The sequence below is a fragment of the Phocoena sinus genome, chromosome X (assembly GCF_008692025.1).
Source record: "Phocoena sinus isolate mPhoSin1 chromosome X, mPhoSin1.pri, whole genome shotgun sequence".
Taxonomy (NCBI): Eukaryota; Metazoa; Chordata; class Mammalia; order Artiodactyla; family Phocoenidae; genus Phocoena; species Phocoena sinus.
In genome coordinates, this window is record NC_045784.1 from 58,118,742 (window position 1) to 58,146,488 (window position 27,747).

General features: G+C 37.3%; 1 protein-coding gene across 1 annotated transcript in view; it reads right to left on the reverse strand.

Moving 5' to 3' along the window:
• The window catches only part of OPHN1 (oligophrenin 1), a 609,375-nt gene that overhangs the window by 332,701 nt on the left and 248,927 nt on the right, over positions 1 to 27,747 (reverse strand). The window contains exons 4-5 of the mRNA XM_032620572.1: positions 25,608 to 25,669; positions 16,076 to 16,147 (exon numbers count right to left, since the gene is read on the reverse strand). Coding sequence (XP_032476463.1) covers positions 16,076 to 16,147; positions 25,608 to 25,669 — 134 coding nt within the window. The remainder of the gene's footprint in view (positions 1 to 16,075; positions 16,148 to 25,607; positions 25,670 to 27,747) is intronic.

A 27,747-nucleotide genomic window follows, 5' to 3' on the forward strand; every position in this document is an offset into this window, starting at 1 on the left:
TGGGACAACATTAAATGCACCAAAATTTGAATTATAGGGGTCCCAGAAGAAGAAGAGAAAAAGAGAGGGTCTGAGAAAATATTTCAAGACATTATAGTTGAAAACTTCCGTAATATCGGAAAGGAAATAGTCAATAAAGTCCAGGAAGCACACAGAGCCCCATACAGGATAAATTGAACGAGAAACATGGCAAGACACACATTAATCAAACTGTCAAAATTTAAATACAATGAACAAATATTAAAAGCAGCAAGGAAAAAGTTACAAATAACATAAAAGGTAATCCCCATAAGACTAACAGCTGATCCTTCAACAAAAACTATGAAAGCCAGAAGGGAGAGGCAGGACATATTTAAACTGGTGATAGGGAAAAGCATACAACCAAGATTACTCTATGCAGCAAGGATCTCGTTCACATTTGATGGAGAAATTAAAACCTTTACAGACAAGAAAAAGTTAAGAGAATTCAGCATCACCAAAGCAGCTTTACAACAAAGGCTAAAGGAAATTCTCTAGGCAGGAAAAATAAGGGAAGGAAAAGACTACAAAAACAAACCCAAAACAATTAAGAAAATGGTAATAGGAACATACAAACTGATAATTATCTTGAATGTAAGTGGATTCAATGATCCAACCAAAAGACATACACTGGCTGAATGGATACAAAAACAAGACCCATATATATGCTGTCTACAAGAAACACACTTCAGACCTAGGGACAGACACTCTCTGAAAGTGAGGGTATGGAAAAGATATTCCATGCTAATGGAAATCAAAATAAAGCTGGAGTACCAATTCTCATATGAAACAAAAAAGACTTTAAAATAAAGACTATGACTAAAGACAAGGAAGGACACTACATGATGATCAAGGGATCAATCCAAGAAGAAGATATAACAATTGTAAATATTTATGTACCCAACATACGAGCACCTCCATACATAAGGCAAATGCTAACAGCCAAAAAAGGGGAAATCGACAGTAACACAATACCAGTAGTGGACTTTAATGCCTCACTTACACCAATGGACAGATCATCCAAAATGAAAATAAACAAGGAAACACAAGCTTTAAATGATACATTAAACAAGATGGACTGAATTGATATTTACAGGACATTCCATCCAAAAACAGCAGAATACACTTTCTTCTCAAGTGCTCATGGAATATTCTCCAGGATAGATCATAGCTTGGGTCACAAATCAAGCCTCGGCAATTTTAAGAAAACTGAAATCATATCAAGTATCTTTTCTGACCATAAAACTATGCGATTAGATATCAATTACAGGAAAAAACTGTAAAAAATACAAACACATGGAGGCTAGACAATACGCTACTAAATAACCAAGAGATGACTGAAGAAATCAAAGAGGAAAGCAAAAAATACATAGAAATAAATGACGATGAAAACACAATGACCTTAAGCCTATGGGATGCACCAAAAGCAGTTCTAAGAGGGACGGTTACAGCAATGCAACGTGTCAGAAGAAACAAGAAAAATATCAAATAAAAAAGCTAACCTTACACCTAAAGCAATTAGAGAAAGAAGAACAAAAAAAACCCCAAAGTCAGCAGACATAAAGAAATCATAAAGGTCAGTTCAGAAATAAATGAAACAGAAAGGAAGGAAACAGTAGGAAAGATCAATAAAACTAAAAGCTGGTTCTTTGAGAAGATAAACAAAATAGATAAACCATTAGCCAGACTCATCAAGAAAAAAAGAGAGAAGACTCAAATCGATACAATTAAAATGAAAAAGGGGAATTAACAATTGACACTGCAAAAATACAAAAAATCATCAGAGATTACTACAAGCAACAATATGCCAATAAAATGGACAAGCTGGAAGAAATTGACAAATTCTTAGAAAAGCACAACCATCTGAGACTGAACCAGGAATACATAGAAAACATAAACAGATCAAGCACAAGCACTGAAATAGAAAGTGTGATTAAAAATCTTCCAACAAACAATAGTCCAGGACCAGATGGCTTCACAGGTGAATTCTATCAAACATTCAGAGAAGAGCTAATACCTAACCTCAAACTTCCAAAATACAAAAGAGGGAAGAACACTCTCAAATCCATTCTACAAGGCCACCATCACCCTAATACTAAAACCAGACAAAGATGGCACACACAAAAAACTACAGACCAATATCACTGATGAACATAAATGCAAAAATCCTTAACAACATACTAGCAAACAGAAGCCAACAGCTCATTAAAAGGATCATACACCAAGATCAAAGGGGTTTATCCTAGCAATACAAGGATTCTTCAATATACGCAAATCAATCAATGTGATACACCATATTAACAACCTGAAGGATAAAAACCATATGATCATCTCAACAGATGTAGAAAAAGCTTTTGACAAAATTCAACACCCATTTATGATAAAAACTCTCCAGGAAGTAGGCATAGAGGGAACTTTCCTCAACATAATAAATGCCATATATGACATACCCGCAGCCAACATCATTCTCAATGGTGAAAAACTGAAACTATTTCCTCTAAAATCAGGAACAAGACAAGGATGCCCACTCTCACCACTACTATTCAACGTAGCTTTGGAAGTTTTAGCCACAGCAATCAGAGTAGGAAAAGAAACGAAAGGAATCCAAATCGGAAAAGAAGAAGTAAAGCTGTCACTGTTTGCAGATGACATGATAAAATACATACATAATCCTACAGATGCTACCAGAAAACTACTAGAGCTAATCAATGCATTTGGTAAAGTAGCAGGATACAAAATTAATGCACAGAAATCTTTTGCATTCCTATACACTAATGATGAAAAATCTGAAAGAGAAATTAAGGAAACACTCCCATTTACCACTGCAACAAAAAGAATAAAATACCTAGGAATAAACCTACCTAAGGAGACAAAAGACCTGTATGCAGAAAACTATAAGACACTGATGCAAGAAATGAAAGATAATACAAAGTGATGGAGAGATATACCATGTAATTGGATTGGAAGAATCAACGTTTTCATAATGACTATACAGCCCAAAGCAATCTACAGATTCAATGAAATCCTTATCAAACTACCAAGGGCATTTTTCACAGAAGTAGAACAAAAAAATGCACAATTTGTATGGAAACACAAATCCCCGAAGAGCCAAAGCAATCTTGAGGGAAAAAAATTGAGCTAGAGGAATCAGGCTTCCAGACTTCAGTCTATACTACAAAGCTACAGTCATCAAGGCAGTATGGTACTGGCACAAAAACAGATATATAGATCAATGTAACAGCATAGAAATCCCAGAGATAAACCCACACACATATATTCACCTTATCTTTGATAAAGGAGGCAAGAATATACAGTGGAGCAAAGACAGCCTCTTCAATTAGTGGTGCTGGGAAAACTGTACAATTACATGGAAAAGAACGAAATTAGAACACTTCCTAACACCATATACAAAAACAAACTCAAAATGGATTAAAGACCTAAATGTAAGGCCACACATTACCAAACTCTCAGAGGAAAACATAAGAAGAACACTCTTTGACATAACTCACAGCAAGATCCTTTTTGAATCACTTCCTAGAGAAATGGAAATAAAAACAAAAATAAACAAAAAGGACCTAATGAAACTTAAAAGCTTTTACACAGCAAAGGAAACCATAAACAAGACCAAAAGACAACCCTCAGAATGGGAGAAAATATTTGCAAATGAAGCAACTGACAGAGTATTAATCTCCAAAATATACAAGCAGCTCATGCAGCTCAATATCAAAAAAACAAACAATCCAATCCAAAAATGGGCAGAGGATCTAAACTGACATTTCTCCAAAGAAGATAAACAGATTGCCAACAAACAAATAAAAGGATGCTCAACATCACTAATCATTAGAGAAATTCAAATCAAAACTACAATGAGGGGGCTTCCCTGGTGGCGCAGTGGTTGAGATTCTGCCTGCTGATGCAGAGGATATGGGTTCGTGCCCTGGTCCGGGAAGATCCCACATGCCACGGAGCAGTTAGGCCCGTGAGCTATGGCTGCTGAGCCTGTGCATCCGGAGCCTGTGCTCTGCAACGGGATAGGCCACAACAGTGAGAGGCCCGCGTACCACAAAAAAATACAATGCGATATCACCTCACACCGGTCAGAATGGCCATCATCAAAAAATCTACAAACAATAAATGCTGGAGAGGGTGTGGAGAAAGGGAAGCCTCTTGCACTGTTGGTGGGAATGTAAATGGATACAGACACTATGGAGAACAGTATGGAAACTCCTTAAAAAACTAAAAATCAAACGACCATATGACCCAGCAATCCCACTACTGGGCATATACCCTGAGAAAACCATAATTCAAAAAGAGTCATGTACCAGAATGTCCATTGCAGCACTATTTACAATAGCCAGGACATGGAAGCAACCTAAGTGAATATCGACAGATGAATGGATAAAGAAGATGTGGCACATATATACAATTGGATATTAGCCATAAAAAGAAACAAAATTGAGGTATTTTTCATGAGGTGCATGGACCTAGAGTCTGTCATACAGAGACAAGTGAGAAAGGGAAAAACAAATACCATATGCTATCACATATATACGGAATCTAAAAAAAAAAAAATTCTGATGAACCTAGGGGCAGGGCAGGAAGAAAGACGTTGCCGTAGAGAATGGACTTGAGAACACAGGGAGGGGGAATTATAAGCTGGGAGGAAGTGAGAGAGTAGCACTGACATATATACACTACCTAATGTAAAATAGATAGCTAGTGGAAACAGCTGCATCACATGGAGAGATCAGTCGGTGCTTTTTGACCACATAGAGGGGATGGATAGGGAGGGTGGGATGGAGATGCAAGACAGAGGGGATATGGGGTATATGTATACATATGGCTGATTCACTTTGTTATACAACAGATACTAACACAACATTGTAAAGCAATTATACTCCAATAAATATGTTAGAAAAATAATAAAGTAACAGAGTTAAGCAATAGAAGAAGTAAAAGGATTTTATAATTACTCCAAAAATTAGAAAGGGAGGGAAAGAGAGGTGTGAATAATGCTGTCTTGTATTCATAGCATGAAGAAGTAATTTCTAAATTGGATAAATGAAGAAATAGCAATACAAGTATATTTTTAAATAGGAAAATAACCACTAAAGAATACAAATAAAACTGGTTAAAAATAGATGCCTCTGAGAAATGCAAAACAAAACTACAATTTGGTACCACCTCACCCTGGTTAGAATGGCCATAATTAAAAAGTCTACAAATAACAACTGCTGGAGAGGCTGTAGAGAAAAGGGAACCCTCCTACACTGTTGGTGGGAATGTAAATTCGTGTAGCCACTATGGTGAACGGTATGGAGGGTGCTCAAAAAACTAAAACTACAGTTGCCATTTTAGCCAGCTATCCCACTCCTGGGCATATATCTGGACAAAACTATAATTTGAAAAGATACATGTACTCCTAAGTTCATAGCAGCACTATTTATAATAGCCAAGACATGGAAATAACCTAATTGTCCACCAACAGATGAAGAGATAAGATGCAGTACACACACACACACACACACAGACAGACACACACACACACACAGACACTGGAGTATTATTTGGCCATAAAAAATAATGAAATAATGCCATTTGCAACAACATGGATGTACCTGGAGATTATTATACTAATTGAAGTAAGTGAGACAGAGAAAGACAAATACCATATGATATCACTTTATATGTGGAATCTTAAAATAAGATACAAATGAACTTATATACAAAACAGAAATAGACTCAAAGACATAGAGAACAGACTTATAATTGCCAAGGGGGGAGGGGTAGTTGGGGAGAACTGGATTGGGAGTTTGGGACTAGCAGATGCAAACTATTATATATAGAATGGATAAACAACAAGACCCTACTGTGTAGCACTGGGAACTATAAAACATTGTTACAAACCATAATTGAAAAGAAAAAAAAGATGCCTGTGAGAAGGAGTTAAAGAGTGGAGACTTCTGAGTTTCTTTACAGATCCTATCATACTATGGACTAAGAATGCCACCTGCCATATCAGCAAACAAAGGCTGTTGCAGCTGTCAAGCCATCAGCCACTACAGCCGACCCCAAAGTTGAGCCCTGAAGGAACTCAGGATGGAAACAGGCAGGATGCCTGCCATTAAGCCATCAGCCATCAGCCACTGCATCCACCAGCAACTGTGTGCCTTGAGGGGTTTCAGGATGGAGAAAAAACAGGATACTGGCCCTAGATAGTTAAGATGCATGTCAAAGGAATGATTTCAATGAGCCCAGGCTCTTGCATCTTCCCATACACAAAAAATTCATGTGCTAAATTCATTAACTTGAGATGTCTAGTTTTCTTTAATTAACAGTAATCTGTTGATGTTCCAACTACCTGATTTTTGTTGCAAAAACCCCTATATATCTTGGCTCATCCCTCACCTCTTCACAGCAGTCCCTCAGAACTATCTGAGAGGTTGCCTCCCGGGCTTGAGTCCTTAGAAATTCCATCAAAAAACATAATTCTCAACTTTTAGGTGGTGCATTTTTTCAGTCGACAATACTATTTCACTTTAAATTATATATGTGTGTGCACGCTGTATATAATTTCCATCTTCAGAACGCAAAAACCAAACATTATGTTATCAAAAGCTAAGCACTGTAAAATAGTAGTCTGATAAAACTGTATATTACACATTAAAATTAGAAGAAAACAAATGTCCACCTAATTGCATAAATACCCAAACTACCACACAGAAGTTGAAAGACAAATCGTATTTAACTGGAAAAGTGAGATCTATCAAGTTTTAGCATAAAGAAGTGATTTACTAACTTTTTAACTAATATTGTCCTGTTTAAAAAGAAATATTACCCCCAAAAATCCCCTATATAAAACAGATCCAAAGAAAACTGCTGTGCCTGAAGTAGAGAATTAGGAGCCCCAATCAAAAGTTTCCCCCTGGGAAAAAACCTCCACTAGAGATGATACCTGTGACATCACCTGGCCCATGATTCCATGCTAGGAAAGTGAACCATCTGACAGCCACTTATAAGCTATTGTATAACAAGCTAGTGCCCAAGGTATCACAGATTGGCTAATCTGATGGGAACTGTTGTCTTTATGAAATGACTCAGTTACAAAATAGCCTTCTGAGATTCATATTATTGAAAGATCCTGTCTACTGGGGCCTAATCACCCAAGTTGAACTAACAACAGATGTGACTGGCCTGTAAATGAAATCTGCAAACAGGGCAACTTGCATAAGCCACCAAAACCATCCCTGAACAGCAGCTCAAAATCTGTCCATACAGGAGCAACAGGAGATTATCGAGTATCAAAAGTCACTCCCCATCATGCTTGCCCCATCACTTTTCCACAAATTACACATAAGACATTTATTATTTCAAGAGTTTGTAGCATGAGTGTAATTTGAAGAGGATAATCCCATTTGAACAACAGGATGAGTTTACTCAGAATGTGTCCCTTCTTACTTCCCAGAACTCTTATTCTACATCTTTTTTGTTTGTTTGTTTCTATGACAAAAAGACAACTACCACATCCTGCAGAGCCAGACAGAGATCTAAACACCTAGTGACATGAAATCTCTCCATATACCAGTAGTCACCTGGGAAACAGTCATTGCCCCTACCCCTCTCTTTCTGCCTCATTCATAAATTTCTTTTCTGAATTTTTAAAATCAGAGTAAATTCATCATCAATGGGATAATTTCATGGGGAATATTCTATTCTCCCTGTTTTGCGGGCAGTAATAACAATGATGAGGAGGAGGAGGAAGAGGACGACAGTGACGACCACAGGAAACACTTATTTAACACTTATTATTGCCAGGTGCTGTTCTAAGAACTTTATATATGTTAAATAACTTAATTAATTCTAAATCTATGTATATATAATTTTCTTCAAATGCTGCCTCCGGTTCATTTTAGACCCAGAGAGCCTATGCAACGGCAGGAGCTCTCTACCAAAGGTAGCTACTTTGACTAGTTCAGGGCTATCAAATAGAAATAAAATGCAAACCACATCTATAAATTTTAAAATTTCTATTAACATTAAAAAAGGAAACACAGGTGAAATTAACTTGTGGAGCTTAAGAATAGAACAGCCATCTTAGGCTGGGGAGGTCCTTTCAAGATAAGAAAATAGCACCCTCCCCGCAAGTGAAATTACCAGCAGTCAAAAGCAGTTGGCATTCGAGGAAAATTGAGATACAACACACGCAGCCCAAACAACCATATGGGTGGAACATTAACCTAAGGGTGACCAGAATGGAACATAAAAGAAGTCCAGTTTCTCTCCCCTGGGGCAGACCCCCTCTTGGTCTCATATGGTGCTCCCTTGCAGTGTACTCAAAAAATGTCACTTTCTACACTCTCTTCTAACTCAGAAAATACTTTTACCAACTGCATTGCCAGCCTCAACACTGCACTCTGTGGCAAACTTAATAATATATTCTATTTAACCCAATATTTTGAAAATAGTCTCATTTCAACATGTAATCAATATAAAATACTGAGATATTTTACATTTTTCATACTATGTTCAAAACTGAGTACATTCCAAACACAATACTATGAGATTAGAAATCAATTACAGGAAAAAATAACTATAAAAAAACATATGGAGTCTAAAAAATATGATACTAAACAACCAATGGATCACTGAGGAACTGAAAGAGGAACTCAAAAAATACCTAGAGGCAAATGACAATGAAAACATGATGATCCAAAACCTATAAGACACAGCAAAAGCAGTTCTTAGAGGGAAGTTTACAGCAATAAAATCTTACCTCAGGAAAAAAGAAAAATCTCAAATAAACATCCTGCCCTTACAGTTAAAGCAACTGGAGAAAGAAGAACAAACAAAACCAAAAGTTATTAGAAGGAAATAAATCAAAGCTCAGAGCAGAAATAAATAAAATAGAGACAAAGACAACAATAGCAAGGATCAATGAAACTAAAATCTGGTTTGCTGAGAAGATAAAAAAAATTGGTAAACTTTTAGTCAGACTCATCAAGAAAAAAAGGGAGAGGACTAAAATCAATAAAAATAGAAATGAAAAAGGAGAAGTTACAACTGACACCACAAAAATTCAAAGGATGTTAAAAGACAACTACAAGCAAATATACGCCAGTGAAATGGACCACGTAGAAGAAATGAACAAATTCTTAGAGAGGCACAACCTTCCAAGACTGAACCAGGAAGAAATAGAAAATATGAACAGATCAGTCACAAGTACTGAAATTGAAACTGTGATTTAAAAACTGCCAACAAACAAAAGTCCAGGACCAAATGGACTCTAGGCGAATTCTATCAAACATTTAGAGAAGAGTTAACACCTATACTTCTGAAACTATTCCAAAAAAATAGCAGAGCAAGGAAGACTCCCAAGCTCATGCTACGAGGACACCATCACCCTGATACCAAAACCAGACAGAGATATCACACAAAAAGAATATTATGGGCCAGTATCACTGATGAACATAGATCCAAAAATCCTCACCAAAATACTAGCAAATCGAATCAACAACATTTTGAAAGGATCATATACCATGACCAAGCGGGACTTATCCCAGGGATGCAAGAATTCTTCAGTATATGCAAATAAATCAATGTGATATACTATATTAACAAATTAAAGAATAAAAACCATATGACCATGTTAATAGATACAGAAAAAGATGTTGACACACATCAACACCGATTTATGATAAAAACTCTCCAGAAAGTGGGCATAGAGGGAACCAACCTCAACAAAATAAAGGCTATATATGACAAACCCACAGCAAACATTATTCTCAGTGGTGAAAACAAAGTATTTCCTCTAAAATCAGGATCAAGACAAGGGTCCCCACTTTCGCCACTATTATTCAACATAGTTTTGGAAGCCCTAGCCATGGCAATCAGAGAAGAAAAGGAAATAAAAGGAATCCAAATTGACAAAGAAGAAGTAAAACTGTCACTGTTTGCAGATGACATTATACTATATATAGAAAATCCTAAAGATTCCAACAGAAAACTACTAAAGCTCATCAATGAATTTAGTAAAGCTGCAGGATACAAAATTAATACACAGAAATCTCTTGCAATCCTATACACTAACAAGGAAATATCAGAAAAATAAATTAAGGAAACAATCCCATTTACCATTGTAACAAAAATAATAAAATACCTAGGAATAAACCTAGTTTCTGCTCCATGGCCCGGGGATTGGGACCCCTGCTCTATGACATAAATCATCAAGATCTTTTGACCCACCTCATAGAATAATGAAATTAAAAACAAAAATAAACAAATGGGACCTAATTAAAATCAAAAGATTTTGCACAGAATAGGAAAACATGAACGAAACAAAAAGACAACCCACAGAATGGGAGAAAATATTTGCCAATGAAGCGTCTGAGAAGGGATTAATCTCCAAAATATACAAATAGCTCATGCAGCTCAATATCAAAAAAACAATAACACACACCAAAAAATGGGCCAGAGAACTAATTAGACATTTCTCCAAAGAAGACATACAGATGGCATATGAAAAATGCTCAACATCACTAATTATTAGAGAAATGCAAATAAAATCTACAGTGAGGTATCACCACACAATGGCCAGAATGGTCATCAAAAAATCTACTAACAATAAATGCTGGAGAGGGTGTGGAGAAAAGGGAACCCTCTTGCACTGTTGGCGGGGTTGTAAATTGGTACAGCCACTATGGTGAACATTATGGAGGTTCCTTAAAAAACTAAAATTAGAATTACCATACGACCCAGCAATCCCACTCCGAGGCAAATCCACGGAGAAAACCATAATTCGAAAAGATGCATGCACTGTGATGTTCACTGCAGCACTATATACAATAGCCAGGACATGGAAGCAACCTAAATGTCCATTGACAGAGAAATGGATAAAGAAGATGTGGTACATTTATACTATGGAATATAACTCAGCTGTAAAAAAAAAAAAAAAAACACAAAATAATGCCATTTGCAGCAACATAGATGGACCCAGAGACTGTCATATTGAGTGAAGTAAGTCAGACAGAGAAGGACAAATACATGATATTTCTTATATGTGGAATTTTAAAAAATGGTACAAATGAACTTTTTTACAAAACAGAAACAGAGTTACAGATGTAGAAAACAATCATAGGGTTATCACCGGTGAAAGAGGGAGAGGGCCAAATTAGGATTGAGATTGACATATGCACACTAGTGTACATAAAATAGATAACTAATAAGGATGTACTGTATAGCACAGGAAACTCTACTCAATACTCTCTAATGATCTATATGGGAAAAGAATCTAAAAAAGAGTGGATATATGTACATGTATAACTGATTCATTTCACTATATAGCAGAAAGTAACACAGCATTGTAAATTATACTCCAATAAAATTTTATTTTTAAAAATCGACTGCATATTTTACATTTGTGGCTCACCAAATTCTGACTAGCTAATTTGTACATCTCAATAGATGCATGTTTAGTTAATTACCTTTAGAATCTCAAACAGAATATCAGATTATGAGTTATTTGTCCATTGTTCTTTATGTACATATGAGAAAACGGAGGCCCAGGGAGAAGTGCTATCTCTCATACACTGAAAGGAGACACAGACTTACAACCAGGAGAACTGAATTCATATACAAGCTCTGTCACTTCCTTGTCGAGTGACCTTAGACGCCACAGGTCACTGATCCTTAGTTTCCTCATCTCTAAACAAGGGATAATAACCTGTACTTTACAGGGTTGTCCGGGGCTTCAGGTGAGAACACATAATTATATTTGTAAGGGTCTAACAAAGCACATACCAGTAAAATCACAGATCCAGCTAGCAGCAGTGTATCAGTCTGGGGGCATCAGTCTAGGCCTAGTCAAGAGGTAGAAACCAGTATAAAGAATTACTGAACTATAAAATTATTAAACTAAAACAAACTAACCATAAGATAGAAGGAAACTATATATGGTACCCTAAGGCTGAAGGAAGGTACTCAAAGAAGGACAAATGTGGAAGGGCTTCAGATCTCACTGGAAAAGGTATAATCGAAGTCACTGAACAGCAGAGAAGTTTGCTGTTTTGGCCTGGTAGTCCACAGTCACTAAGTAAGCAGGAGGCAAGTCCAGAGGGCGGGTGGGAAGCAGAGAATCAGCAACCAGTGAAGCAGATAGAGAGGATGGGAACACTCTAGGTTTCAGGAAAGTTTCACAGTGGGCATAAAGGAAACCTACCTCAACATAACAAAGGCCATATACGACAAACCCACAGCAAGTATCATTCTCAACAGTGAAAAACTGAAGGCGTTTCCTCTAAGATCAGGAACAAGACAAGGATACCCAATCTTGTGACCATTATTCAACATAGTTTTGGAAGTCTTAGCCACAGCAGTCAGAGAAAAAAGATAAATAAAAGGAATCCAAATTGGAAAAGAAGAAGTAAAACTGTCACTGGAGATGACATGACACTATACATACAGAATCCTAAAGATGCCACCAGAAAACTACTAGAGCTAATCAGTGCATTTGGTAAAGTTGCAGGATACAAAATTAATACACAGAAATCTCTTGCATTCCTATACACTAACAACAAAAGGTCAGAAAGAGACATTAAGGAAACAATCCCATTCACTATTGCAACAAAAAGAATAAAATACCTAGGAATAAACATACCTAAAGAGGTAAAAGACCTGCACTCAGAAAACTATACGATACTGATGAAAGAAATCAAAGATGACACAAACAGATGGAGAGAAATACCATGTTCTTGGATTGGAAGAATCAATATTGAGAAATGACTATACTACCCAAAGCAATCTCCAGATTCAATGTAATCCCTATCAAATTACCAATGGCATTTTTTTACAGAACTAGAACAAAAAATCTTAAAATTTATATGGAGACACAAAAGACCACGAATAGCCAAAGCAATCTTTAGGGAAAAAAACGGAGCTGGAGGAATCAGGCTCCCTGACTTCAGACTATACTACAAAGCTATGGTAATCAAGACAATACGGTACTGGCACAAACATAGAAATATAGATCAATGGAACAAGATAGAAAGCCCAGAGATAAACCCACAAACCTATGGTCAAATAATCTATGACAAAGGTGGCAAGTATATACAATGGAGAAAAGACAGTCTCTTCAATAAATGGTGCTGGGAAAATGGACAGCTACATGGAAAAGAAGTAAGTTCGAACACTCCCTAACACCATACACAAAAATAAACTCAAAATGGATTAAAGACCTAAATATAAGACCGGACACTTTAAAACTCGTAGAGGAAAACACAGGAAGAACACTCTTGGATATAAATCACAGCAAGATCTTTTTTGACCCACCTCCTGGAGTAATGGAAATAAAAACAAATATAAACAAATGGGACCTAATGAAACTTAAAAGCTTTTGCACAGCAATGGAAACTATAAACAAGGCAAAAAGACAACCTTCAGAATGGGAGATAATATTTGCAAACAAATCAACAAAGGATTAATCTCCAAAATATATAAACAGTTCACGCAGCTCAATAGTAAAGAAACATACAACCCAATCAAAAAATGGATATAAGATCTAAATAGACATTTGTCCAAAGAAAACATACAGATGGCCAAGAGGCACATGAAAAGCTGCTCAACGTCACTAATTATTAGAGAAATGCAAATCAAAAGTACAATGAGGTATCACCTCACACCAGTTAGAATGGGCATCACCAGAAAATCTATAGACAACAAATGCTGGAGAGGGTGTGAAGAAAAGGGAACCCTCTTGCATTGTTGGTGGGAAAGTAAATTGATATAGCCCCTATGGAGAACAGTATGGAGGTTCCTTGAAAAACTAAAAATAGAATTACCATATGACCCAGCAATTCTACTACTGGGCATATACCCCAAGAAAACCATAATTCAAAAAGACACATGCACCCCAATGTTCATTGCAGCACTATTTACAATAGCCAGGTCATGGAAGCAACCTAAATGCCCATTGACAGATGAATGGATAAGGAAGTTTTGGTAAATATATACAATGGAATATTACTCAGCCACAAATAGGAACGAAATTGGGTCATTTGTAGAGATGTGGATGGAGCTAGAGTCATACAGAGTGAAGTAATTCAGGAGGAGAAAAACAAATATCGTACATTAACTCATATATATGGAATCTAGAGAAATGGTACAGATGAACCACATTGCAAGGCAGAAATAGAGACACAGATGTAGAGAACAAATGTATGGAAACCAAGGGGGGAATGTAGGGGGATGAATTGGGAGGTTGGGATTGACATACATATACTAACATGTATGAAATAGCTAATAAGAACCTGCTGTATAAAAAAAATTTTTAAACGGTGCATTTTGAAAACAAAAATAGAAACATGCATGTGATCCATCAATATCACTTCAGGAATGTATCTTAAGGAGATGATTAGACAAGTTTCAAAATCTGTATGTAAAAGGATGTTCATTACAATGTTTTTTTATGATAGTAAAAAAAAAATCAGAAAAAACCTAAATGACCAACAATTGAGAAATGCATAAATGGGTTATGGCACAGCTAGTTAATGGAATATTATATTGTATGTAGCCACTTTAAAAAAAAAGACTAACAGGAATTTCACCTTTCTGAGACTCAGTTTCTTCATTGGGATAGTGAATAATGTACATACTACCTCACAGGTTTACTGTAAGAATTAAGGAAGACTGAATATGTAAAATCCCCAGCCCAGGCATGGGACATAGGAATTACATAACAGAAAATTTTTTCCTTTCCCTTAGATGACATGAAGTCAACCACTGCAGCATATTCTTACTTTCATTTTTCCTATTCTCACCGGGAATGAAAGAAAACCAGATGTAAGGGTTTTCCCATCATCTGTCCTTCTTCATCCACTTAATCAGTGTTATGTTAACAACTGTCATGGCACTTAACAAGTAGCTAATTATTTTCATACCACACTTGTGGTTTTAAAGGCTCTTTTTTCCTTCAATTATACATTTTCCCAATTAAGTATTCAATGATGGACTGAGTGGAATCCAGAATTGCTGGCCTATCCAGAGAACTCACTTTGCTTGAATGCCAGTTACTCACATAATGCCATGTCAACCTGACTGATGATACCAGGCAATGGAAAGCACATCCACTAGTCTGCTCTTTCTTCTCATAACTTGCTACTTTCACAGCCTCATCCAAAATGCTTGTCAAAGTATTCCATATGATAACCACTGTGCAGTGTGTTCTTAGTCCTAAAAGGGCCAGATGCTTGGTCAAGAATCTACATTTAGTTCTGGTAGGCTGTCTTGGTCACATGTTACATACATATTGGAGCTTACAAGATAGGCCTACACCTAGTTGTAAAGAATAAACTTGACAATTATTCATACCCCTTCATGAGACACTGGGGAATCAGAGAGATCCATGGGAACTGACATTATCTGGTACAATGCTGCCCTGTCCAATACAGTAGCCACTAGCCACATGTGACTCACTGAGCATTTGAAATGCGACTAGCATGACTGAGAAACTGAGTTATTAATTTTATTTTCTTTATATAGCTTGTGGCTACCATATTGGACAGCATAGATCTAGACTATAGTTTAATGGAAGAATGTGGGATTTGAAGCTAAATAGATTCTCAGGTTTAAATCTTGTCAACTGTTAATTACTAACTATATAGCTATAACTTTGATCATGTTCTTTATCTTGTTCAAACTTCAGTTGCATGATTTGTAAAATGCGGATAATACCAGAACCTCACAGGGTTGCTTTGATTAGAGAATGAACGTAAAACACCTAGCCCGGGGCTCATCACATGGTAAGTCACCTTTAAATAATAGCTATTTATCAAGCTCCCCATTTTCCATATGGAGAAACTGAAGCTCCAAAAGAAATGTCTTGTCCACAGTTATAGAGCTAGTTGGAAGCACAGTCAGGAGCCAAATCCAGATTGTCTCACATTTTTTGATAATGAGTTTTCCTATAGAGACGAATCCTCCTCACCTCTGAAGAGTGAAGGGTGGTAGCCCAAACAACTACTCAACTGCTATAAAAAAATATCTTATACATGTAGAGAAAATGTACCTTTGTGAAGCCTATTTGTTCCTTCCGGAAATTTTCCAGGGGTTTGATCAGCAAATCACTAGCATTGTGTACCTAGAGAAAAAGAAAGAACACGCAAAATAACTTGTAGATTAGCAAGGTTCAGATTCAACATTCATTGTTACTAGGGTATTTCCTTGTAATACACCATCCTGCAAAACGTTAACTAGTTTGCTGGTTTGTTGAGTTTTGTTACTGTGTTTCCCATATTGGTCTTTTAAAATCAAATGCTTTGACGATTACCTTAAGTGAATACCATGGGAGATAGCACAGGGGAGCATTTTTCTCAAGGACAAGAGCCCTTCCTGTGGGGGAGAAGATGAGAGTGTGGGTTCTCCAGTCATAGAGACCAGGGTTCAAATTCCAGCTGTGCCACTTAAGGTAATTTGCCACTCCAAACCTTTGTCAAATAGGATCATCACAGCACCTATCTTGTAGACGAAGTACCTAGCACAGAGTAAACACTCATTGTGGAAACTGGGAAGGAGTCAGAGAAACCACCCGATTTCTTGAATTCTAAGATTCCTATTTTAACATTTCTGAAATCACCATGCATCATAGTTTGTCAGTGTTTTCCCTTCTTAGCAGCACATAAAATAATGACTCATCTAACAATCAATGACATCTTGGATTTAATGAGGGAATTACTCCCTAACCCTGGAGCAGTTGAGTAACTGACCTAGCTTTATGCAAACTGGTTTATGAAGAAATGTTAAAGTGAACATTTCACTTAAATTAACAAAGGTTTCAAAAACTCTTCTGGGTCCTTGCTACTCAAAATATGGCCCACTAACCAGCAGCAGCAGCATCACCTGGGATCTTGTTAGAAATGCAGAATCTCAGCCTCCACCCCAGACCTATCAAATAAGAATCCTTATTTTAACAAGGGCCCTAGGTAATTTGTGTGTACACTCAAGTTTTAAAAGCACTGTTCTAGCTTTTTAATTTGTTTTAAGTTGGAGCTATTGGTATAATAAGACATTTGGATTCATTTCCTTAACTACTCACCAAAACTTTATTCTTGCATTAAAAATATAATGGCAAATTGAGATTAAGTTGATGCTTTCAAATCTTTCAATATTTGTGATGTGTCTGGGAATTAATATAACTGTACATGGAAATCAAAATCTGTGAAAATCAGAGATAACATTAATACCAAAGTTGGAGAGGTGTGGAATCAAGTTTTAATTTGAAAAAGTAAACTTTTCCTCCTTAAAAAAAATCAAATGCTGTGAGAGGAAATCAAAGAAGGAACATTAGGGGCATTTCTCTGTAACTTTACTGGTAGTCTGATCTGAGTTTTTAATCGATAAATATCCAGGGTCATGCCCAGAAACAGACACAGGAAGCCTGAAGTATATGTGGAAAAGAGAAGAGAAAGGGAAGGGAAAATACATGAAAAGGCCAATTGCACCAAGTGCAAATAATTTCATGGGAGGCAAATGAGTTAGCAGGAAGAGCATCAGGAAAAATCCCAGTATAAATTGTTTCCAGCCCTGCCCTGGTATGTCATAAAACCAGAACATTTCCCTCAGAACTAGGAGTGTATTACAGCATCACAGAGAATACTGGACCAGGCCTTCTAACAACCTAACTGTAAGTTCAGAACCTGACAGGAACAGCCTGTCCAGGTACTAAAAATATTGGCATTAATATGGTGTTGGAAATATAAAAACATCATATCCAAATTGAATCCCTTGCACAGTGGGCAGGTAGAGACATACAAAGCTTTGTCTTCATGTAAACCTCTTGGGAGATTTCATCTATCCAATGCAACAAGTGGGGTTTGTTTCTTCAGAGGTGCGAATTAGCTGCAATTTAATTTTGATCCATTACAAGACAAGAAAATGAGGGACTGGCTTCGTTATCAGAAGAGACAAAGTGTCAGTAAGACAAGATATGTCTTTATAACAAAAATAGAATAGAGAGTATAAAGCCAGTTTCGACCAGTTCTGTATTCTCCAGAGTAAGAAGCAATTTTTAAACTACCAACAAAAAGCAACACGAATTGAGGCATTAATACATATTGTATCCAAGTCCTACAGGCACTTTGGACCTCTTATTTTCTATCCAGGTATGATTCAACGTTCAACTAAATGGGCAAACTCTCACCCAATCAAAGCTCCATGATATCAAAAATAGACACCAGTGACTATCCTTGATTGAAAACAATAATTCTCTTACTAAAAGTACCAGCCTGTCTCCTTTGCCCAATACACTCTACATTTCCATGGATTGTGAATTATGTGCTATCAACTTTGTGTACCCACCTGGAAATAAACTAAGTTATTGGTGTCATAGATTACATACAGGGAATAATTTTTCTTCTTTACTATTGTGGAAGTTTTAAAACATGGACACAAATTCTATGATACTCCTCACATTGAGAAGGAAGGTCTCCATCCCCTCTACCTTGAATATGAGTAGGTTTGTTACTGCTTTGAACAAACACAGTACAGCAGAAGGGATACTACATGACATCCCAGGCTAGGTCATAAAAGGCCAGTAACTTCCACATGGTTCCCTTGGAACACTCCTCATGAGCCCTGAGCCACAATATAAAAAGTTGGACTACCCTGGGACTACCAAGCTAGAGAGACCAAATGTAGACTTTCTTGTCAAAAGACCCGCTGAGCCCAGCCTTGCAGTCATCTCACTAAGGTGCCAGATATGTGAGTGAAGCTATTTTGGACCCTCCATATCACCCCACCTCCAAGGTGAATACCACCACATAGAGCAGAAGAATCTCTGAGCTGACCCCTGCATGAATTCCTGACCCACAAAATCATGAGATAAAATTAAATAGTTTAAGTCACCACATTTTGGAATAGGGTGTTATGTAGCAATAGATAATTAGAAAAACTATTTCCAGTTTCACGAAGATAACACAAAAGTAGCCAATTGGGAAACCTTGAGGAAGTTTGTCTTTGAATAAGAAGTGAACATGCCACTTCTAAAGAGAGTAATATGTGTCAAGCCTCTGTATGGATATTCAGCTGAGCCCTTGCATATGCAGGCACCCCAAGGATGGTACAGGTGCCAGTTTTTCATGTTCCACGGGGGATTTTCTTGCATAAGTAAGTGTGCCAGTAACTTCTCACAGAGTTCATAAGGCTACTATTTTTACGTTTGGCCCTGTCCCAGTCTAGAAAAGTAGCACATGGTTCACTTAAATTAGAGTCGAGAGTTTTCCTTAATTGCATTGGAAATACTGCTCCCTGTCTCTTACAACACAAATAGATTCTCTGAACCTTTTCCTCTCTTTAACATTCACTGGTTATTATACTAATTTCTGCCAGAACATAGAGCTAGAAATGTAGGAAAATGTCGCACTGAGGATTGGCTCTTTTTTCTTTCCCATTCAGCTTTACCTTTAAATTCCTTAGAAATCTAACAATTACTCAGAAAAGCCCTTTTAAGTAAACTTGGCCTTTATTCCCTTTCTTATCACTGCATTCATTTTGTGAGCTCTCTAGGACAAAAGCTCCTGCCTACTATATCACAGTAGAAGCCCCAGCATAAGTGACATTCTAAACACATTAGTGAGTTTATCTAAAATCTGGTTCTGATTGAATAAAACCAAACTAGATAGGCCACTTACTAAAATAGAGATGGCATTCAATCTATTAGTGAAGAATTGCTCAGGAATCTTTGATGGTTAACCAATTACCAAAAGAAGGCATTGAGGGTACACTGTTTTAGGTCATTCTTGGCAGTCCTCAAAGAAAGACCTTGCCATTGCCAACAGAGTCCCCTTCAGAGTTAGAAAGACATCTAGGCAAGCCTCTTATCATTAATCATAGAGAAAGTCTGTTACCCAGACTTTTAAAGGCCACTTTCGGAGGTACTACAACCTCCCCCACTGTACTTTTTAAGAAATAAAAGTGGGGATGCTCCTCTTCATTTATTCCCTCCATAGTTTCTTCAACAATTTAAAATTCATTATGAGAATGACTAGACACCTGCAGTTGTCACATGCTAGGGCTATGAACTTCCTTCATGTTCTACTAAAGCTTCTTTGGGCCTCTTTTTATAGAAATTATAGAAAGCTGTTTAACATCTACCATATTGAGGTACAGGAGTCCTTCTACCACAGTTCCAGGAAATGAGAGAGGTGCAGTCAAGAACGATCCCTGGCATGTTGTAAAAGGCCTTAATTGAGCCTAACCTACACAGCATTCCTGTAATTAAATAGGAAATAGGGAGCCAATACTCAAGATATGACTGAAGAATTGAGGGAACAAAAGGGCAGAACATAATTAAAGACAGAAGAAAATGAGTCAGTCCTGTGGAAAAGAGCCAGCAATTATGGTGAGAAAAACATCTCAAAAGGTGAATCCTTCTTCAATATTTTAGAGCTTTGTAATCGGGTAAGTAAAAGAGATCAAGAAACAACTAGGGCTGAAGAGTTGTACAGCTGACATTTCTAGTGGTATCTGAATGAAACAGGGGTGAATGTCTTTGAGATCAACATTGGTAGCAGTCCACAAACTCTTAAAACAGAAGAAAATATTTAGTAGAGTGTGGATTAGCTAGTGGGGCATCTAACAGGCTCTGGGAAAACTACCCATATTGGCCTCTCTTAACTATCACTATAAGCAAATCTCTTAAATGAAGAAAATTCCCAAGTCAAATTTCCACAAGCCAAATCTTGGGGGCAACAAAAGATAACTAGAAACATTTATATAATCAGTGATTTTTGCTATTATAAAACACTATCATATTCATTTTATCATTTGGAGTACTTACAACAAACTTAGAAGATGGAAATTTTTTCTCATTCTACATATAAAGAGAGACTAGAAGAAATAAAGTGATTAGTGTGAAGTCACAAATAAGTTAGTGGCACAGCCACTATTAGCACCTAAAGATCTAATTTCCCAGATTTATGGGCCCTGCCTTCAATCCTAACTCTCTAGGAGCTGAGATGAAATGGTAGCAGTATTCTGAGAAGCCAGTACCACCCCGTTGAAAAGGAAGAGTGATTACAGATTAAAGAACTCTTGCTATTGGAATAAATGGGTTTAACAAAACTGAGTTGCCAATACAAAGTCATCCAATGAGAGAAAGGGAAGATAGACCACTTTGTTGTCCTTAACATTGTTTCCACTTGACCCACATGCTCCTAATAAAAATAAATATTGACCAACATAGGCACTTCCACATTTAAGTCTCAGCTAGCTCTGGTGTGTGGCCAAGGACCTTCATTTTTAACAATTTCCCAGGTGACACTGGTGGTACAAGTCCAGGGACCACCAAAAAGATTACTTATTCAACTGTTAAAATAGAGTTCACAAAAAAATATAAATACTTAGGAATAAATCTAACAAAATATGTATAAGATCATTATGAGGAAACTATAAAACTCTGAAGAAAGAAATCAAAGAAGGTCTAAATAAATGGGAGAGATAACCCATGTTCACAAATAGTAAGACAATATTTTTAAGATGTCAGTTTGTCCCATCTATAGATTCAATGCAATTCCAATCAAAATTCCAGCAATTTGTTTTGTGGATATTGACAAACAAGCTCTGAAGTTCATACCCTACTTCAAGACTTACTACAAAGTTAAAGTAATCAATATAGTGTGGTATTGGTCCATAACATTTTTCACAGAACAAGAACAAATAATCCTAAAATTTATATGGATCCACAAAAGACCCAGAATTGCCAAAGCAATCCTGAGGAAAAAGAACAAAGCTGGAGGTACAAACCATCCAGACTTCAGACAACATTACAAACCTACAGTAATCAAAGCAGCATGGTATTGGCACAAAAGTAGATATATATATCAATGGAAAAGAACAGAGAGCCCAGAAATAAATCCACAGACATATGGTCAATTAATCTATGACAAAGTACGCAAAAATATACAATGGAGAAAATACAGTCTCTTCAACAAGTGGTGTTGGGAAAGCTGGACAGCTATGTAAATCAATTAAATTAGAACACTCCCTCACACCATATACAAAAATAAACACAAAGTGTTTTAAAGACCTAAATATGACATGGCACCATAAAATTTCCAGATGAGAACATAGGCAAAACATTCTCGGACATGAATCATAGTGATATTTTCTTAGATCAATCTCCCAAAGCAAAAGGAATAAAAGCAAAAATAAACAAATGGGATCTAACGAAACTTAAAAGTTTTTGCACAGCAAAGGAAACCATTGGCAAAATGAAAAGACAACCTACGGAATAGGAGAGAATATTTGCAAACAATGTGATCGACAAGGAGTTAACATCCAAACTATACAAACAGCTCATACAACTTAATACCAAAAGAAAATTAAAAACTGAACAAAAGACCTAAATAGACATTTCTCCAAAGACATACAGATGGCCAACAGTCACAAGAAGAGATGCTCAGCATCACAAATTATTAGAGAAATGCAAATCAAAACCACAATGAGGTATCACCTCACACTGGTCAGAATGGCCATCATTAAAAAGTCTACAAATAATAAATGCTGGAGAAGATGAGGAGAAAAGGGAACCCTCACACAGTTGGTGGGAATGTAAATTGGTGCAGTGACCATGGAAAACAGTATGAAGGCTCCTTAAGAAACTAAAAATAGAGCTACCATATGATCCAGCAATCACACTCCTGTGCATATATCCAGAAAAAAATTAAAACTTTAAGTTGAAGAGATACATGCACCCCAAGTTTCACAGTGGCACTATTTACAATAGCCAAGACATGGAAACAACCCAAGTGCCCATCAACAGATGATTGGCTTAAGAAGATGTGATACATACATACATAAATATATATACACACATATCAATATACACACACATATATATTTATATATAAACATACACATAATGGAATATTACTCAGCCATAAAAAGGCATGGAATATTGCCATTTGCAGCAACAGGGATGGACCTAGAGATTATCATACTAAGTGAAGTAAGTCAGACAGAGAAAGACAAATATCATATGATATCACTTACATGTGGAAGCTAAAAAATAAGACAAATGAATCTATATACAAAACAGAAACAGACTCACAGACATAGAAAATAAACTTACAGTAACCAAAGGGGAATGGGAGGGGAGGAGGGATAAATTAGGAATATAGGATTAACAGATACAAGCTACTATATATATAATAGATAAGCAACAAGGATTTACTGTATAGCACAGGGAGCTATATTCAACTTCTTGTAATACCTGATAATGGAAAATAATTTGAATATATATATATATGAATCACTTTACTGTTATACCTGAAACTAACACAATATTTAAATCAACTATACTTCAATATTTTTTTAGTTTTGTAAAAAAAATCCTGTGATATTGCTGAAAAAATAGACAAACAGATCAATGGAACAGAATAGAGAGCCCAGATATAGATCCACACAAATATAGTCCATTGGTCTTTGCCAAAGAAGCAAAGGTAATTCAATGGAAAAAGTACAGTCTTTTCAGAAATGGTGAAACAACCAGACTTCCCCATGGGAAAAAAAAAAAGGAATCTAGAGACAATTCTTACACTTTCTCAAGAATTAGCTCAAAAGGGGTCATAGACCTAAAGGTATAACATAGAATTATAAAACTCCTAGAAGATAACATATGAGAAAATCTAAATGACCTTTGGTTTGGCGCTGATTTTTTAGATACAACCCCAAAAGCATGATCTGTGAAAGAACTGATAAGCTGGACTTCATTAAAATTTAAAAATTCTGCTCCACAAAAGACATTGTTAAGAAAATGAAAAGATAAGCCACAGACTGGAAATTTTTTTGCAATGCACATTTCTGATAAAGGACTGGCATCCAAAATATACAAAGAAATCTTAAAACTGAACAATAAGAAAACAAACAAACCAATTAAAAAATAGGCAAAAGACCTGAACAGACACCTCACCAAAAATGATTTACAGGTGGCAAATAAGCATATGGAAAGATGTTCCAAATCAAATGTCATCAGGAAAACACAAATTACAACAGCAAAGATATACCATTACATGCACATATTAAAATGGGTAAAATCCAAAACACAGCCAACATCAAATGCTGGTGAGCATGTGGAGCAACAATAACTCTCATTCAAAGCTGGTGAGAATGCAAAATGGTAGTCACTTTGGAAGACAGTTTGGCAGTTTCTTACAAATCTAGACATATCACACAACCTAGCAACTGGATTCCTTGGAAATTAATCAAAAGAGTTGAAAATTTACATCCACACAAAAATCTGCACACAAATGTTTATGGAAGGTTTTTCATAATTGCCAAAACTTGGTAGTAACCAAGATATCCTTCAATGGGTGTAGGGATGAACAAACCGTGGTACATCCATATGATGGAATATAGATTATAATATATGCATATATATTATTCAATGACAAAGAGAAATGAGCTTTCAAGCCATGAAAAGACATAGAGGAACTTTAAATGCATATTACTAAGTCAAAGGAGCCAATCTGAAAAGGCTATATACTGTATGACTCCAACTGTATGATATTCTAGAAGAGGCAAAACACAGTAAAAAGATAAATGTTTGCCAGGGATTTGGATATCAGAGAAGGAAGGGGGAATCACAGGGGATTTTTAGGGCAATGAAAATATTCTTTATGATGAAACTTTGATGGTGAATATATGTCATTAAGCATTTGTCAAAACCCATAAAATATTCAATAAAGAGTGAACCCTAATGTAACTATGGACTTAATAATATTGCATTGATGTTGGTTCATTAACTGAAACAAATGTACCACACATGCAAGATGATAATAGAGGAAACAGTATGGGGAGGAGAGGGGGAAGAAAGGGAGTACAGTTTACCCTTGAACAGTGCAAGGGTCAAGGGAACTGACCCCACACACACACTGTGCAGTCAAAATTCTGCATATAACTTTACAGTCAGTCTTCCAGTATCTGAAGTTCCACAACAATAGATTCAACTGAACTCGGATCATGTAGTACTGTAGTATTCATTGAAAAGCACCCACATATAAGTGGACACACACAGATCAAACCTGTGACGTTCAAAGGGCAACTGCATATGAAATCTCTCTGCACTTTCCACTCAACTTTTCTGTAAAATGAAAACTGCTCTAAATATTAAAGTCTATTAATATTAATAAATTAGACTTTAAATGTAAGGAAAAAAAGTTTTCACATAGATTTAAATAAAACAATCATATGTCATAAATAAAGCCCACATTATTACTTCTAAAAGCACATAAGCACATAAATAGATAATTTGTTTAAGTACACTAAAGACCACAATTTTTGTCAACATGTTCGACAGTCGAATTTAATGTCCTCTGAAATCTTATCTCACTGAAATGAATAGACTAATTTCCCTCTACCTAATGCTAAACTCTCAGGATGGGAACTTGAGATAGAATAACCAGATCAATTTCCTCTCTTTACAGTACCCAGGTAATGATGAGACAGAAACTGAAACAACATAGTGTCACTCCAACCAATGAGGACAAGAAAACTTCCCAAGATCAGAGATGATCTTGGTTCCAGGCCCAGTGTTAATGACCTACCATCATCATCCTCTCGTTTTCTACTTCGTTGAGCAATTCGGCAAATTCCTTGAAGGATTCAGCTGAAATGACAGAATAAAAGATAAACCAAATTAATCATGGTACTTGATAGGCAAGTGGGCAGAAATCTATGGGAAAAGAGGTAGAGACCAGTGCCCCAAGATGATATGACCACTAGAGGAAGGTGTCAAATCTAAGGACAACAGAAGAAGGAGTTCAGTAACTGGTGCATAGTTATTTCCTTTTTCTTCTTTTGTTTTTGTTTTTATTTTGCTAATGATCCTACCCCAATTATTTTTGCTCCAGTTGTACTGAGATATAATCAACATATAACACAGTATAAGTTTAAGGGGATTTTGGCAAACAGTAAAAAAAAATAAATGAGCATAAGATTAAAAAAATGTTAAACATAGAGTTACCACATGATTCAGCAATTCCATGCCTAGGTATATTGCTAAAAGAACTGAAAACATATACAAACAAACAATTATATACAAATGTTGTTGACTGCATTATTCGTAATAGCCAGTAAATGGAAAGAATGGAAGTGTTCTTCAATTGCTGAATGGTTAAACAGTTCTGATACAGCTATTCAATGGAACAATGTGTGGCAACGAAAAGAAACAAAGGATGGATACTCAATACAACATAGAATAACTCCGAAAACATTATTTTCAGTGAAAGAAGCCAGTCACAAAAAGCCACATATTGTATGATTTTGTTTAAATGAAATGTCTAGACTAGGCAAATCCAGACAGACAAGAAGTAAATCAGTGGATCACTGAATGTAGGGGGAAGGTGGGAATAGGGACTGATGCTAATGGGTTTGTGGTTTCTTTTAAGGGTGTGAAAATGATCTAAAATTGTATTGCAGTGATGCTTGCACAACTCTGTGAATATACTAAAAGCCACTGAGTTGAGGCTGGAGGGGAAGATGGAGGAAGAGTAAGACACGGAGATCCCCTTCCTCCCCACAGATGATACACCAGAAATACATCTACACGTGGAACAACTCCTACAGAACACCTACTGAATGCTGGCAGAAGACCTCAGACCTCCAAAAAGGCAAGAAAGTCCCCACGTACCTGGGTAGGGCAAAAGAAAAAAGAATAAACAGAGACAAAAGGATAGGGACGGGAGCTGCACCAGTGGGAGGGAGCTGTGAAGGAAAGGTTTCCACACTAACTAGGAAGCCCCTTCACGGGCGGAGATGGCGGGTGGTGGAGGGGGAAGCTTCAGAGCTGCGGTGGAGACCACAGCAACAGGGGTGCCGAGGGCAAAGCGGAGAGATTCCCGCACAGAGGATCGGTGCCAACCAGCACTCACCAGCCCGAGAGGCAGGTCTACTCAACTGCCGGGGCAGGCAGGACTGGGAGTTGAGGCTTGGGCTTCAGTCAAGCGCAGGGAGACGACTGGGGTTGGCACCGTGAACACAGCCTGCAAGGGGCTAGTGCACCATGGATAGCCGGGAGGGAGTCCAGGGAAAAGTCTGGACCGGCCAAAGAGGCAAGAGACTTCTTCTTCCCTCTTTGTTTCCTGGTGCGCAAGGAGAGGGATTAAGAGCACTGCTCAAAGGAGCTCCAGAGACAGGCGTGAGACGCGGCTAAAAGCACAGACCCCAGAGATGGGCATGAGATGCTAAGCCTGCTGCTGCCGCCACCAAGAAGCCTGTGTGCGAGCACAGGTCACAAAACACACACCCCTTCGTGGGAGCCTGTGCAGCCCGCCACTGCCAGGGTCCCGTGATCCAGGGACAACTTCCCCGAGAGAACGCATGGCGCCCCTCAGGCTGGTGAAACGTCATGCTAGCCTCTGCCGCCGCAGACTCGCCCCGCACGCCATACCCCTCCCTCCCCGTGGCCTGACTGAGCCAGAGTCCCCGAAGCAGAGGCTCCTTTAACCCCGTCCTCTCTGAGTGAAGAACAGACGCCCTCCGACAATCTACACGCAGAGGCGGGGCCAAATCCGAATCTGAGCCCCGGGAGCTGTGAGAACAAAAAAGAGAAAGGGAAATCTCTGCTAGCAGCCTCAGAAGCAGCGGATTAAAGGCTCCACAATCAACTTGATGTAGCCTGCATCTGTGGAATATATGAATAGACAACGAGTCATCCCAAATTGAGGAAGTGGACATTGAGATCAA